The sequence below is a fragment of the Hemitrygon akajei genome, chromosome 11 (genome assembly GCF_048418815.1).
Source record: "Hemitrygon akajei chromosome 11, sHemAka1.3, whole genome shotgun sequence".
NCBI classification, from domain to species: Eukaryota; Metazoa; Chordata; class Chondrichthyes; order Myliobatiformes; family Dasyatidae; genus Hemitrygon; species Hemitrygon akajei.
In genome coordinates, this window is record NC_133134.1 from 171,797,729 (window position 1) to 171,814,974 (window position 17,246).

General features: G+C 41.3%; 1 protein-coding gene across 8 annotated transcripts in view; it reads left to right on the top strand.

Annotated features, from left to right (window-relative positions):
* Positions 1 to 1,269: 1,269 nt before the first annotated feature.
* The window catches only part of ralgapb (Ral GTPase activating protein non-catalytic subunit beta), a 166,714-nt gene continuing 150,737 nt past the window's right edge, over positions 1,270 to 17,246 (top strand). For 6 of the 8 annotated variants that reach the window (XM_073062269.1, XM_073062273.1, XM_073062274.1 and 3 more), the window contains exons 1-4: positions 1,270 to 1,381; positions 7,902 to 8,125; positions 10,350 to 10,552; positions 15,280 to 15,443. In XM_073062269.1, the coding sequence (XP_072918370.1) occupies positions 7,943 to 8,125; positions 10,350 to 10,552; positions 15,280 to 15,443 (550 nt within the window). In that variant the 5' untranslated portion in view covers positions 1,270 to 1,381; positions 7,902 to 7,942. Of the gene's footprint in view, positions 1,382 to 2,241; positions 2,329 to 7,901; positions 8,126 to 10,349; positions 10,553 to 15,279; positions 15,444 to 17,246 lie in introns of all 8 variants that reach the window. The other 2 variants (XM_073062270.1, XM_073062272.1) reach the window with 2 other exon arrangements.

The following is a 17,246-nucleotide window of genomic DNA, read 5'->3' on the forward strand; positions in this document are numbered from 1 at the left end:
TCTGTATACCCAGGACTGTGTTGCCACCCACAGCTCCAATCTTCTAATTAAATTTGCTGATGACACTGCACTGAGTGGCCTAATCTCAAATAATAATGAGGCAGCCTACAGAGAAGTCATCACTCTGACACAGTGGTGTCAAGAAAACAACTTCTCCCTCAATGTTTCAGAAACAAAGGAGCTTGTTGTGGGCTACAAAAGGAATGGAGACTGGGTAATCTCTATTGACATCAATGGATCTGGGGTTGAGAGGGTAAACAGCTTTAAGTTCCTTGGCATCCACATCACTGAGGATCTCACGTGCTCTGTATATACCAGCTGTGCGGTGAAAAAGGCACAACAGCGCCTCTCACCTCAGACAGTTGAAGAAATTTGGTGTGGGCCCCCAAATCCTAAGAACTTTCTACAGGGGCACAATTGAGAGCATCCTGACAGGCTGTATCATTGCCTGGTATGGAAACTGTACTTCCCTCAATCGTAGGACTCTGCAGAGAGTGGTGTGGACAGCCCAGTGCATCTGTAGATATGAACATCCCAGTATTCAGGACATTTACAAAGACAAGCATGTAAAAAGGGCCTGACGGATCACTGGGCACCCAAGTCACCCCAACCAGCTGCTACCATCCAGGAAACAGTACCACAGCATAAAAACAGGACCAATGGGCTCCAGGGCAGCTTCTTCCACCAGGCCATCAGACTGATTAATTCATGTTGAAACAACTGTATTTCTAAGTTATGCTGACTGTCCTTATGTACATACTATTTATTATAAATTACTATAAGTTGCACTTTGCACATTTAGATGGAGACATATCATAAAGATTTTTACTCATGTATATGAAGGATGTAAGTAATAAAGTCAATTCAATAGTTGTTTGGCCATTATCGTACAATTATTTTGGTACTTCCAAAATAAATTATTCTTGCTATTTCCTTTCACTCTCCAAATCTGCATGTCTTTAAAACAAAAATAAAAACGTGGTGCTGACACAACACTTAGAATGTCCAAGAGCCACTAAAAACCACGGAAACAAAGTCTTTTGTAAACTCAAGCTTCTCAATATACCCATTGCCAAAGGATAAACTGCTTCAGGTTAAGCTGATCAGAACCTCAATCCTACCATCAAATTTTCCACCAAAGCACTTCCCGCCCGCCAACAAAATGGCGGCGCTTTACATGCGCCGAAGCCGCCGGAATGACGTAGAGGCTTGGCTGCGGTATTCGGGAACTTCCGACAGTGTTCGGCAACCTTCGGTCTTCCTCGGCCATGGTTCGGGTCCGTTTCCGACTGGCGGCTTGTCTTCTATGGTAACGGGGCGAAGGGAGCGGTGGGGCGGGCGGTCTGAGCCCGGGACATGTCAGCTTTTTGTAGCCGCACAGGTAATGATGTTCCGTCTGATGAAGTGCAGTCTTCGTTGCTACTCGCTTCGTTCCTAATGTCACCGTAAGTTGGCGGCCTCACTCAATGCTGTCCCTTTGAGTATGGCGGCCTGTGGTACAGGTAAAGCCTGGGGCTGCTCCACAAAACCGTGCCGCTTTCCAAGCACCTTTCAGTAACTTACCCGACACAGGTCTAGGAAGTGAAAGACAGATTGATATAATTTAAAAAGGTGATACGTGAATATCAGCTGTGATAAAACTACCAAGCTTCTTTAGTGTTTTACAGCATATTTTGAGTTTTCAGCCTGATGTAATTGTTTCTCGAGAGTAAAATGTTAGACAAACTCGCTTTGGAATGTTAAAGCTTGGCCTATAATCACAATTAGATTTGTGCGGAATGTAATTGATTGTTAAAGTCAAACAAGTGGTGGGACCGGAGTTAGTTGATCAAGTGGATTGAGACCAACCCTTCCGTCTTTATGTTGTTTACAACCACTGTCGTTCCTATCGGTATTTTATTTTGTGTATACTGTACTTTCAAAGGTACATAATTTTTTATTAAAACACTAATTTTTGTTTATTGAACGCAAATTTATGATTTACTGCACAACAAGAATTTGACTTGAAGTGGTAAAAATTTAATTTTAATATACATAGGATTAATTTGTTCTCATTTTATATTAGAAATACATAAGTTTTGAAATAATTGGGGTTAGAAATATCTTGATGAATGCTATAAAACTTGTATACATAGACAAAATCAACAGATGAGTTGTCCTAGAATCTTGCCTTAATTTGTTACTGTAAGTGACCTCCACATGCCATGAATATTTAGTGCTTAATTTGGTTCACTCCTGCAGTTCAGTTCAAGTCCTACTCTAGGATTAGGCAGTCCCAATGGAGCTGACATCCCAGAGAACTGGAGGTATACTGCAGTAATGTCAAAGGTACTATCATCTGTATAAAATGTAAACATGACTAGAAGACTGTTTCCAGTGAAGCTTGAGAGGGCTCAGAAGTTGTGCCTTGACCCCTTTGATCACCTATGCTAATAGCAGAACTCTTAAAGGCCACCAGTAGTTAGAATAAGGGGAAGCCATAAAGGGAAGGGTGACTCTGTATAAAACCCATACTGTCCAGAGCCTCAGATGATGCTGTTCAACATGACATTCTTTTGACACTTCCACAGTAGTGATGACACCGATCCAAGCAAGAAGTGGAAATGGATGTTGCATTCGTATCTAAGGGTAATTCCCTTAGTTAGAGATACAGGGCAGAATAGGCCCTTCCAGCCCTTCAAGCTGCACCACCCAACAACCCTAATCGAATCTTGGGGCAATTAGTCTAGTTGGTACGTCTTTGGACTGTGGGAGGAAACCAAAGTACCTGGAGAAAACCCATGCATTCCATGGGGAGAACGTACAAACACCTTACTGAGGATGCCAGGATTGAACTCCAAACTCCGACTCCCAAGCGTTGTGCTAACCACTGTGCTACCGTGCCACCCAGTTTTATTTCACAGCTGATGTGTAACACTGAAGTAAGAAGTAGAGATTGTTAAATTCAGGTGGAGAACATTAATTTCCTGGATTTCCCTCGAACCAGTGACATTAAACCTGTGGTATTTGACCTGGGTGCTAAGGAAAACAGATCCTTACTATTTGCTTCACTGAGATACCTCAATTTAATCTCTCCTCAGTCTTTTCTATTCCAAAGAAAACATCTCCAACCCATCCAGTTTTATCTTGTCACTTTTTTATGAAATGTTTATTTGAATTTTCTATGCACCTTTTCACTGCATTCACATCTATCCTATAATGTTGTGACCAGTCCTGGTACTGGGTTCTTTAGACTTGATCTTACTCGTTTGTAGTTTTAAAGTACCTTTCCTGCTTTTATATTCTGTATCATGACTAATAAAGGAAAGCCTTTTCCTTGCTACCTTCATAGACCTGACACCAACATTCAAAGGCTTCCTTGTTTCTCTCTCCCACCCCATGTGCCTTAATTCACCTATACACATTGAGATTGGTTTGCTATTTTCTGCTAATTGACCAGACCATTGCTACCCCTTGTAGTCTAAAATTTCTCACTGGGAGACTTAGAACCAATTCTTGGATAATTGAGAATTTGTATATCATGCTCTTTACATTCATAATATAAAAGGATCATGCACTGAGATCTCTGCAATGTCACACGAAACAATTTTGCAGCCATGTGAATCACTGTTAGATATTAACTTTTTCTCAGTGTGGCAAGAAGTGATTCATAGTGAGTCTAACAGGAATTGGTGCTGTGGACTCAGCTTCTTATTTTACATAAGTGGCTTGTAAGAGAGCATGCAAGTTATAGTTGCTTAATTCAGCAGGTCAGGCAGCATCTATGGTAATGCATAAACAGTCAACGTTTTAGGCCAAGACCCTTCTTCATGACTGGAGAAGAGTCTAGGCCTGAAACATCAACTGTTTATTCATTTCCCCAGTTGCTGCCTGACCTGCTGAGTTCCTCCAGTATTTTGTGTGTACTGTTTTGAATTTTCAGCATCTGCAAGATCATTTATGTTTATGATATTTGGTGACAAAGCTAGGTAGGAAAGGAAGTTGTGAAGTGGACTCAATGGAGTTGCAAAGATATATGGATAAGTTCAAGGAGATGGCAAAGGTTCAGCAAATGGAGTATGATGTGAAGAGATAGGAAGTCAAAGTCTGACTCCTAGAGTTGGAGGACTGTGTGTGTGTGAGTGGGTGACTGGGAGGGAGGAAGGAAATGGGATTATTTTACTGTTGTTGTTTCATGGTATTCTGTTGCAGAGTTGTAATCATAGAAAAATACAGCCCTTTGGCCCATCTAGTCCATGACAAAACCATTTAAACTGCCTACACCCATCGACCTGTACCGGGACCATAGCCCTCCATAACTCGACCATCATGTACCTATTCAAACTTCTCTTTAATGGTGAAATTGAGCTTACATGCACCACTTGCACTGGCAGTTCGTTCCATCCTGTCATGACCCTCTGAGTGAAAATTCCCCCTCATGTTGCTCTTAAACCTCACCTTTCACCATTAGCCCATGACCTCTGGTTGTAGTCCCTCCCAACCTCAGTGGTAAAAGCCAATTTATACCCCTCATAATTTTGTATACCTCAATCTTCTATGTTCCAAGGAATAACATCCTAACCTATTCAATCTTTCCTTATAACTCAGGTCCTTCAGTCCCAGCTACATCCTTGTAAATTTTCTCTTAATCTTTCAACCTTATGTACATCTTTTCTGTAGACATGTGACCAAAACTGCGCACAATACTCCAAATTAGGCCACACCAACATCTTGTACAGCTTCAACATAACATCCCATCTCCTGTACTCAGTACTTTGATTTAAGAAGGCCAAAGTGCCAAAAGCTTTCTTTACGAACCTATCTACCTGTGACGCACTTCCATTGAATTAGGACCTGTATTCCCAGATCCCTTTGTTCTACAGCGTTCCTCAGTGCCCTACCGTTCACTGTGCAAGACCTACCCTGGTTGGTCCTACCAAAGTGCAACACCTCACATTTGTCTGCATGAAATTCCATCTGCCGTTTTTCCAGCTCCCGCTGCAAGCTCTGATAATCTTTCTCGCTGTACACTACACTGCCAATCTTGGTGTCATTTGCAAATTTGCTAAGTCAATTAACCACATTACCATCCAGATCATTGATATAGACCACAAACAACAATGGCCCCAGCCCTGATCCCTGTAGCACTCCACTAGTCACAAGCCTCCAGTCAAAGATGTAAACACCTACTACCTCTCTCTGGCTTCTCCACAAAGCCAATGTCTAATCCAATTTACTACCTCATATTGAATACCGAGCAACTGAACCTTCTTGACCAACCTCCCATGCGGGACCTTGTTAAAAGCCTTGCTTAAGTCCATTTAGACAACATCCTTGCCTTTTCAATTTTCTTGGTAACTATCTTGAATATCTCTACAAGATTGGTTAGACATGACCTACCACACATGAAACTCTGCTGACTATCCCTAGTCAAACCAGGTCTATCCAAATACTCATAAATTCGGTCCCTTAGAATATCTTCCAATAACTTTCTCACAACTGATGTCAGGCTCAGCGGCCTATAATTTCTTGGTTTATTTTTCAAAACTTTCTAAAGTTGGCTTTCCTCCAATCCTTGGGCATCTCACCTGTTGCAAAGGATGATGTGCATAAGTATCTGCTAGGACCCCTGCAGTTTCTGCACTTACTTCCCACGGGTCTGAGGGAACATCTTGTCACCAGCCTAATTTACCCCAAGAAAGCAAATATCTCCTCCTCTGTGATCTGTATGGAGTCCATGAAGTCGTTGCTGCGTGTCTCACTTCAGTAGACTCTGTGTCCATCTCCAGAGTAAATACACATGACAAAGATTCATTTAAGGTTTCCCCCATCTCTTTTGGCTCCACGCATGGATTACCATTCTGATCTTTCAGAGGACTAATTTTGTCCCTTGCAATCCTTTTGCTCTTAATATATCTGTATAATCCCTTAGGATTCTCCTTCACCTTGTCTGCTGGTGACCCTCCTGATTTCTTTCTTAAGTATTCTCTTGCATTCCTTATACTCCATAAGTACCTGTTTTGTTCCTACCTGCCCACACCTTCTCCACACCTTTTTCTTAACCAGGGGCTCAATAACTCTTGAAAACCAAGGTTCCCTAAGCCTGTTATCTTTACCTTTTATTCTGACAGACACATACAAGCTTTGCACTCTCAGAATTTAACTTTGTGAAGGCCTCCCACTTACCAAGTACACCTTTGCCAGAAAACAGTCTGTCCCAATCCACACTTGCCAGAGTCTTTCTGATACCATCAAAATTGGCCTTTCTCCAATTTAGAATCTCAACCCACAGACCAGATCCATCTTTTTGCATATTTACTTTGAAACTAATGACATTGTGTTCATTAGATGCAAAGTGTTCCCCTTCACAAACTTCTGTCACCTGCCCTGTCTCATTTCCTAATAGCAGATCCAGTATCGCACACTCTCGTTGAGTCCTAGTCAACATGTGGAAAGTTAAAATCACCTGCTATAATAACCTTGTGTTTCTTGCAACAGTCTGCGATCTCATTACAAATTTGTTCCTCTAAATCCCGTAGACTTTTGGGTAGTCTATAATAGAACCCTGTTAACGTGGTCAAAACTTTTTTTTTGTTCCCCAGTTCCACCCATAATGCCACAGTCTTCGAGTTCTTCAGACTGTCCTGATTGAGCACGGCCATGACATTTTCCCTGACAAGTAACACCACACTCTTCCTTTAATTTCTCTAGCTCTGTCATGTATAAAACAACAGAACCTTGGAATGTTGACCTGCCAGTCTTGCCCTCCTACAACCAAGTCTCACTAATGGCTACAATATCATAATTCCATTTGTTGATCCATGCCCTGCACTCATCTGTTTTTCCACCAATACTTTTTTCATTGAAGTATACAGAGCTCAAGGCATTAATCACACCATGCTCAACTTGTGTTCACTGCCAAGCATGTTGGGCACATTATGTTGGAGCCAAAATGTTTGGCGAGATTTGCGTGTTTCCCCAGCATATCCTTAGGTGTGTTGGTTGTTAACACAAACAACCTATTTTACACCTGTAATGAGTAAATCTGAATCTGAATTGTACACCTCAGAACTTTTTTCTAATGATGAAAGATTGCAGAGCTCTGAAATGCAGAGGATCTGGTGTCTTCATGCGTGTAGAAAGATTTTTTTTGGAAGTATGAGTGTGTTTAATGTGAGATCCTAACCTTTGCAAAACACTAATTCAGCCACCGTTGGAACTTTGCATCCAGTCTGGGTACCTTCCTTAAGGGAAGATGTGAACGCTTTAGAGAAGGTGCAGAAAAGTTTATCAAAAGATTCCAGGGGCTGAGAGATATCAGTAATGTCAATAAATTGGAGAAATTTTGATTGTTCTCCTTAGAACTGAAGTGGCTGTAAGAGACTTTAATGGAGGTACTTTAAATTGTGAAAGGTATAGACAATAGATAATGATAAACCATTCTTAGTGGCAGAGCAGTTAAGGATGAAGAGACATAGAATAAAGATGGCTGGTAGAAGAACCAAAACTGACACAAAAGTTTAGGACCAGAGGGCACAGCCTCAGTGTAGAAGAATGTCCATTTAGAACAGAAATGAGGAATTTCTTTAGCCAGAGGGCAGTGAATCTGTGGAATTCATTGCCAGAGACACCTGTGGAGGCCAAATCATTGGGTGTATTTAAAGTGGAGGTTGATAGGTTCTTGATTAGCCAGAGTGACCAAGGTTACAGTGAGAAGGCAGGAGATGGAGTTGAGAGGGAAAATAATTCAGCCATGATGGAATGGTAGAGCAGACTCAGTGGGCTGAATGGCCTAATTCTGCTCCAATGTCTTATGGTTTTATGGTATAATCTGTTGATGCCAGGATGAAATCATGCGGTTTGAAATGTTTTTTTATAACCTGAAGTCATGTTTTAAATGTGTGCATTCTCATTTCTTTCAGACAGATGCTGAAGTGAGTTGGGTTTATGGTACTGGTGCACCATGTATTCAGAGTGGCGGTCTCTGCAGCTCGTCATTCAGAGTGACCGAGGTCACATGAGTGTTCTGCATAGCTACCCCAGTATTGTTGGCAAAGATGTGGCTCTTGCTGTAGTACGTCCTCTGGGACAGGGACTCAACAGTTCTGCAGGCAACAATGAAAGCATTCTAAAAACTGACAAAGAGGCAAGTTACCTGAAGTTTGACAACTGCTGCACATGAAGATTAAAGCATTTAAAATATTTTGTTTAAAAAATTTTGTCAACAGTTTCCAATAAGCAAAATTTTGTTACTGAGCAATATGTGCTGTACTCCATGTATCATTTTGTATTTAAATTGTATACAGTTGCGAGAAAAAGTTAGCGAATCCTTTGCAAATACCTGGTTTTCTACATTAATTACTCATTAAAAGTGGTGTGATCTTCATCTGAGTCACAATAATGGACAAACACAATCTGCCTAAACTAATAACACTCAAACAATTGTACTTCTTGTCCAGCCTGAGTGCATAATTTAAACAATCATAGTCTAGGTTCAAAAATGTATGTGAGCTTTTACAAAAGCTATTTGGAGTCAGGTGTTCCAATCAATGAGATGAGTTTGGAGGTGTGGGTTATAGAGGTGCCCTGCCCTATAAAAAAAAGACACAAAGAGAGAAAAAAAAGAGAGAAAGGAAAGGGGGGGGGGGAAGAGAGAGGAAATAATAAATAAATAAGGAATAGGGTGAGAAGGGGAGGGGGGCATTAACAGAAATTAGAAAAATCAATGTTAATGCCATTAGGTTCATGAACGTTGATTTCTCTAACTTCCATTAATGCCCCCTCCCCTTCTTACCCCATCCCTTTATTTATTTCCCCCCTCTATTTTTCTTTTCTCTCTTTTTTCTCTCTCTCTGCCCCTCTCACAATCACTCCTTGCCTGCTCTCCATCTTCCTCTGGTGCTCCCCTCCCCCTTTCTTTCTCCCTAGGCCTCCCATCCCATGATCCTCTTCCTTCTCCAGCTATGTATCCCTTTTGCCAATCAACTTTCCAGCTCTTAGCTTCATCCCTCCCCCTCCTGTCTTCTATTATTTCGGATCTCCCCCTCCCCCTTTCAAATCTCTTACTATCTCTTCTTTCAGTTAGTCCTGAAGAAGGGTCTCGGCCCAAAACGGCGATTGTACTTCTTCCTATAGATGCTGCCTGGCCTGCTGTGTTCCACCAGCATTTTGTGTGTGTTGCTTAAATTTCCAGCATCTGCAGATTTCCTCATGTTTGCAGAGGAAAATGGACACTGGGCACCAAAACCTCATCCTAATTGTGAAGCATGGTGGAAGGAGCATCATGGTTTGGGGCTGCTTTGCCACCTCAGGGTCTGAACAGCTTGCAATCATTAAGAGGGCAACGAATTCAAAGTTGTATCAAGACATTTTACGGGAAAATGTCAGGGTAGCAGTCTGTCACCTGAAGTTCAGTAGAAGTTGGATGATGCAACAAGACAATCATCTAAAATACAAAAGTAAATCGACAATAGTTTGGTTTAAAAAGAATATTGTTTTGGAATGGCCAAATCAAAGTCCAGAGTTTAACCCAATTGAGATGCTGTGGCATGACCTGAAGAGGGCTGTTCATGCAAGTTATCCCAGAAATATTGATGAAACAGTTTTGTATAGAGGAATGGTCTAAAATTCTTCCTCACCATTGGGCAATTCTGATCAGCAGCTACAGGGAACATTTGGTGGAGGTAATTACTGCTAAAGGAGGCTCTGCCAGTTATTAAATACAAGGGGGTTTACATACTTGTTCCAGCCTGAACTGTGAATGATTAAACTATGTGTTCAATAAAGATGTGAAAAGTGCTATTGTTTGTGTTTTATTAGTTTAGGCAAATTGTATTTGTTAATGATTGTGACAGATAAAGATCCAACTGTATTTTATGAGTAATTAAGGCAGAAAACCAGGTAATTGCAAAGGGTTTTTCTCGCAACTGTATGATCTTGCTGCTCAAGAGGAGGCCTTTCAGCCCATTATTCCTACATTAGCTTTTTGAAACAACATTTCCATTGGTTCACTGATTTTCCAGAATTCAGGTCAAATTCCCTAGTGTATCACTTTGAAGATTCCATACAACGTGAATAACTCTGCTTAACATTTTCAGTTCCTTAACTGATACAGTTATCACAGTATATAAACACTTACAACAGTTACTTCAGTACAATGTATTCAAATACGCGTGTTGGTTGCAGTCCCAATGACTGCCTGTTTTGCGGGGCTATGTTTCTCATTGCAGCTGGAAATCAACATGTCTGACTGAAATAGTTGGCAGGAGTGGATATATTTACTCCTTCAGAAAGGAGCTATTGAGCTCCACTTGGTAACTTGGAATGGTGCTTATAAATAGCAATAGTGATGTGCTTTGTCTCCTGGGCAGGTAAAATGGACCATGGAAGTGCTATGTTATGGACTGACCCTGCCTCTGGATGGGGATACAGTGAAACTGTGTGTGGATGTCTACACCGATTGGTTAATGGCTCTGGTATCTCGACGTGATTCTATCCCTCAGCCCATTATCAAAGAACCAAATTTATATGTGCAGACTATTCTCAAACATCTACAGAATCTGTTTGTTCCCAGGTAAAAGCATGAATCTCTTTGACTTCATTTGAATAACTTAGTGATTTATGTGAAAAAGACTGAGGAAATCTGTAATTGAGGTAGGCAAAGTTATAGAGTGGGTGAGAAAGACCTGTTTTCTGAATCATTGGGATCAAGAATTGGAAATACTACTTCAGTGTAATTGTCCAGAAGATTCAAGGAAGGAAGATGAAAATTTGTGAAGAAATATAGAACTCAGTACCCAAACAGTTTGGAGGTTTAACACTCAGACATGTAAAATTTTGCTCTTTTTCAAATATTTAGATATATACTAATGCAGACCAAATCTAAAGATCAAAGGGCAGAAAATAGGATTAAGCTGCTTTGCACATTTTAGTGAAAGATAGGTTCAACCAAATAACCTGCTCTGTCATCAATTTCAATGTTTTATATACCTCTCAATTTTAATACTTCCCTAAAAGAAGAAAAAGAAGTGGGATGCTACATATTCCTGCCAAAATTGAGTTTCCCAAAGTACAGTTTGACTGATTCCTAACACCATGAATATAGATTCTGCTGAACTGTTCGATTAAAAATAAAGGACATGATTTGAGAGTTAGGGAACAAAAGTTTAAGGGTAACACGAGGGGAAATTTCTTTACTCAGAGGGTGGTAGCTGTGTGGAATGAGCTTCCAGTAGAAGTGGTAGAGGCAGGTTCGGTATTGTCATTTCAAGTAAAATTGGATAGGTATATGGACAGGAAAGAAATGGAGGGTTATGAGCTGAGTGCGGGCCAGTGAGACTAGGTGAATGTAAGTGTCGGCACGGACTAGAAGGGCTGAGATGGCCTGTTTCCATACTGTAATTGTTATATGTTATATGGTTATTAGTTTATGGGAGGTTATGCTGGAATAGTGAGCAAGGACTGAAGTAAATATTCTGTAATCAGAGATATTAATTTGAACCAAAGGGATAAATTGCCTATTGTGTTACAAGATTTTTTTTCTCAGGTCAATCTCCATTTTAATTTCATTTGTGCACATTTAGCTCATCCATAATATCCAGTCATGAGTTTCCAGGCAAAAACCTTTTTCCTACCCATTTTCAGGAAAGAGGTGATGGAACAAATAACCAGAATCAAAGAAAAAGAGATACAGTTTCTTTCAAAAAAAATCAAGAACTGAAGCCAAAGTAACTGGAAATACTGCACTATTTCATCATAAAGTGATACAGAACAAAAATAAGCCCTTCAGTGAATTGCATCCATGCCAACAATTATGCCCATTTAGCTAATCCTATTTGTCTGTGTTAAGCCTAAACTCTCCTTGTTTCAACAGACAATAGGTGCAGGAGTAGGCCATTCGGCTCTTTGGGCTGATTATCCACAGTCAGTACCCTGTTCCTGCCTTCTCCCCATATCCCTTGACTCCGCTATCTTTAAGAGCTCTATCTAACTCTTTCTTGAAAGCATCCAGAGAATTGGCCTCCACTGCCTTCTGAGGCAGAGCATTCCACAGATCCACAACTCTCTGGATGAAAAAGTTTTTTCTCAACTCTGTTCTAAATGGCCTACCCCTTATTCTTAAACTGTGGCCTCTGGTTCTGGATTCCCCCAACATTGGGAACACGTTTCCTGCCTCTAGCATGTCCAATCCCTTAATAATCTTATATGTTTCAATCAGATCCCCTCTCATCCTTCTAAATTCCAGTGTATACAAGCCCAGTTGCTCCAATCTTTCAACATATGACAGTCCCGCCATCCCGGGAATTAACCTCGTGAACCTACGTTGCACTCCCTCATTAGCAAGAATGTCCTTCCTCAAATTTGGAGACCAAAACTGCACACAATACTCCAGGTGTGCTCTCACCAGGGCCCTGTACAACTGCAGAAGGACCTCTTTGCTCCTATACTCAACTCCCCTTGTTATAAAGGCCAACATGCCATTAGCTTTCTTCACTGCCTGCTGTACCTGCATGCTTACTTTCAGTGACTGATGTACAAGAACACCTAGATCTCGTTGTACTTCCCCTTTTCCTAACTTGACACCATTCATATAGTAATCTGCCTTCCTGTTCTTGCCACCAAAGTGGATAACCTCACATTTATCCACATTAAACTGTATCTGCCCACTCACCCAACCTGTCCCAGTCACCCTGCATTCTCATAACATCCTCCTGACATTTCACACTGCCGCCCAGCTTTGTGTCATCTGCAAATTTGCTAATGTTACTTTTAATCTCTTCATCTAAATCATTAATGTATATTGTAAACAGCTGCGGTCCCAGCACCTCTATTTTCCCTCTATTCCAGAAAACATCTTGGATTTCCTCTGCTTCTCTCTTATGCTGTCACATCCTTAATATAGCATGTGACAAGAACTGTACATAATAGGAGAACACATGCAATAGTCTGTATTATTATCTCGTACATTATTGCACTTGGTAAATTATTATTCTGTACTTTTTTAGTTAATATTATATCATTGCTAAGTGTATTTTTTAATGTTGCTGTTCTAGCAAAATAATTTCCCACTTGGGACCAATAATATTATTATTGATATTAATTTTCCAATTGTGCCTGTCAGTGTTTTGTACAACTGTAACCCAATTTCTCACAGCCTCTGAAAGCAAGCATACTGCATGCCTTCTTCACTATCTTACCTACGTGGTTTGTCATTTTTAGGGAGCTATGGAATCGCACCACAAGTCACTGTACATCAGCACACCTGCTATTTACTATATATATGTCTTGTTAGTATGTGAAATCCCAAAATGCATTACCTCTCACTTATCTAAATTGAACACGGCCAATTACGGATTTCCAGTCAGCAAAGCAACTCTTGATCACACCTTTTACCAGGTCAAATGTTCAATCTAATTTGCCAACACCTTGGATACCAAGTGCCCTAACCTTCTAGACCAGCCTGCTGTGTGGGACTTCATCAAAAGCCTTACTAAAATCCATGTAAACCACTTTTACCACTCTGCCTTCATCAATTTTGTTGGTTAATTCCTCAAAAAGAAATGAATCAGATTTAACTTGATTTCCCTTCCACAAAGCCACATTGACTCCTAATCAGTCCCTGACTTTCCAAGTGACCATTAATCCTGATCCTTAAGTTTTTTTCCTATAATATCCCTATTACTCATGTCACCCTTGTGGGCAGAGGCAAAGACTATGGGAGTAAATCCAGAGTGCAGCTTTGGACTTCACTGACCATCCTTCTGGCACCCTCTGCAGCCAAGCTGGTGCCCAACATATTGCTTCACTTTCCTTTTGACTACTGTATACTGTCGATGCCAAGAGGGGGATCTTGATGACCAAGATTTCCATAGCTTCCGCCCAAGCTTGTGCCCTGAAGAGGTCACTCCAGAATGGACTGACCTATGGCGCATACTGTGTTTCCATTGTCTTTTGAGAGTGACCCGTATCGTCATCACTATCATCATTTATGTCAAGCTTAATGGCCTGCAATTTCTTGGATTATTTGAAAAAAGGGAACAGCTGCCATCCTGGGATTTACCCACCTTAATGTGCATCATCATCTTTAACATATGCTCCTTCCTAACATAGATATGTTCCAGAATATCATCATACCACCCTTCCCTCCTTGTACAAGTCACCCTTGCCCCATATCCCAATGATCCAAGTACATCAATCCCTCCCTTCAGCAGCAGTCCCTTAAGCACATGTCTGTGTGTCCTAGCTTCCTCAGTTGAAAAACACATCAGACAGGGAGTAGTGCTGAGATTAAACACCTAGAGCTGCAGCTTTTCAGCTTTCTGCTTAACTCTCTAAATTCTTTCTGCATGATCCCAGCTCTCTTCTTACCTGTGTCTTTAGTACTAACATGGGCTTGTGACCCCATCTTTGACCCAGGTACCAGGGAGGCAAAATGCCAACCTGGAGTCTCACTTGTGATCACAGAAACACCTGTCTGTTCCTTTGACTAACAAGAGTTCCCTATCGCAGTTGCTAGTCTAGACTTTATCCTTTGCTGCTTGACAGTGGAGCCAGTCATGGTGCCATTGGTATAGCTGCTCCCACTGTCTCCTGACAGGACTTTTCCAACACCACCCCACTTTCCCAAACAGTATTCGAAGCAGTGTACCTGCAAGGGAGGGAATTGTTGCGGATGACTCTTGCAGTGTCAGCCTGCCACTCATGGCAGGGACCCACCTACTATCTGACTGAACCTTTGGTGTGATTACTACCCTGAAGCACCAATCTGTAACATCTTCTACCTCCTTACTGATCCCCAGTGAGTCCATCTGCTCAAGCAATCTGTGTAGTGTGAGAGGAGCTACAGCTGGACGCACCACCTATAAACATTGTTAATTCTTTACTGTGTATGTTTACTGTTAAAGAGGATAAGAATTAACTTGGTAGAGGTGTACAAGATGAAAAGAAGCATAGATCGAGTGGATAGCCAGAGACTTTCACGGAGTGGTAATGGCTAATACAAAAGAGTGTAATTTTAAGGTGATTGGAGGAAAGTGTAGGATGGATGTAAGAGATCAGTTCTTAACATAGTGAGTGGTAGATGCATTGAATGTCCTGACAGGGGTGGCGGTAGTGGCAAATACATTAGGGGCATTTAAGAGAATTTTGCATCGGCAACTGATGATAGAAAAATGGAGGGCTATGTGGGAGGGAAGGGTTAGATTGATCTGAGAGTAGGTTAAAGGTTGGCATAACGTTGTGTGCTGAAAGGCTTGTACTGTGCGATTACACTCATGTTTTGTAAATTTTTTTTGCTTTCAGAACAGAGTACGCTCACAACCAAATCACGTTGTGCCTGCGGGTTCTTGCAGCCGTTCAGAAATTGGCTCATGAGTCTGCTATAATGTCCAGAGAAACCTGGGAAGTACTACTGCTTTTCCTGCTGCAGATTAATGACACTCTTTTGGCAGCTCCAACGGTCTCAGGTTGGTACCAAGGGCACTCCACCCAGCAGCGTGCATTAGCACGTGTTTACATTCTGCTTTTGACCATCAAAAAGTGTCAAATGGCACATTATAAAGGCAGTTCACCAAAATAAATTTTATCCTGGGCCATTGTGGAATATCTGATCAAAACTTAGTCAAAGAATTCATTCTGAAAATAAGTTGTTGTCTTCGTCCTTCCTTTCCAGTCCTGATCGGGTCTCAGCTTGAAATGTCAGCTGTTTATTCCTTTACATAGATGCTGCCTCAAGTTCAAGTTTAGTTGTCAATCAACCATACACATAAACAAAACAGTGTTTCTTTGTGGATAACTGACCTGCTGAGTTCCTCCAGCCTTTTCTATGCATTGCTCTTGATTTCCAGCATCTTTAGAATCTCTTCTGTTTAGTCAAATACTTTGTTTTAAGGATCACCAAGAGAGGGAAAAAAATTAAGAAATGTGTTTCATAGCTCAGATTGAGGGTGTTCCTCAATTTTGTTAAAACAACCCTAGCCTTACTCTATGGCTGGGTTCCCCAACCTGGGGTCCACTGACCCCTCAGTTTACGGTTGAGGTCCATGGCATAAAAAAGGTTGGAACCCCTGCTCTGTGGTATACAGAGACCAACTAGTTGTGCATTTTGCCTGTGTGTTGAAATGGTGGTCAGTACAGGGGTGAGTGGTCAGATGGAGGGTGAGGCTAGGACAGGTTTGGAAACATGGGAGTGGCAAATACAGTGCTCTGTTATATCTCAATGCACAGAGTATAAGAAATAAGGTGGATGATCTTGTTGCACTATTACAGATTGTCAGGTAGCAATCAGTGGATCGTGGTTCAAGGATAGTTGGGGTATGTCCAAGGTTGCATGTTGTATCAGAGGGATAGGAAGGTAGGCAAAGGGGGTGGCGTGGCTTTACTGGTAAAGAATGCCATCAAATCAGTGGAAAGATGTGACATAGGATCAGAAGATGTTGAATCCTTGTGGGTTGAGTTAAGGAATTACAAGGGTAATAGAACCCTGATGGCAATTATCTACACGCTCCCCCTCTAACAGTAGCTGGGATGTGGACCACAGATTACAACAAGAAATAGAAAAGGCCTGCCAAAAGGATAATGTGATGATAGTGATAGGAGATTTTAACATGCATGTGGATTGGGAAATCAGTTTGGTAATGGGTCTGAAGAGAGCAAGATTGTTGAATGCCTATGAAATGGCTCTCTAGAGCAGTTTATCGTTTACTAGGGGATCAGCTATTCTGGATTGGGTTATATGAGGAACGTTTGAAGGATGGGGGGGGGGAAATCTCATTGAAACTTTTCAAATGTTGAAAGGCCTCGACAGAGTAAATGTGGAAAGGATGTTTCCTGTGGTGGGGGAGTCCAGGACAAAAGAGCACAGCCTTAGGCAAGAGGGGTACCCATTTAAAACAGATACAGAGAAATTTCTTTAGCCAGAGGGTGTGAATGTGTGGAATTTGTTACTACAGGTAGCTGTGGAGGCCAGGTTGTTGAGTGTATTTAAGGCAGAGCTTGATAGGTTCTTGATTGGACATGGCATTAAAGATTAGGGGGAGAAGGCTGGGGAGTGGGGCTGGGGGGGGGGGGAGAAAAGATCAGCCATGATTGAATGGTGGAGCAAAAATTTTTAGTCATTAATATCATTACAGCACAGAAATGGACATTAAAAGCCTTTCACATCTCTTTCAACTTAGAAAATGCCCAGTTAGTCTTTGCTGCTCTTCCCTGAAAATGTATTTTTCAACTTCGTGATAGTGAAGGAAAAACCTATTGCAGCTTTCAGAATT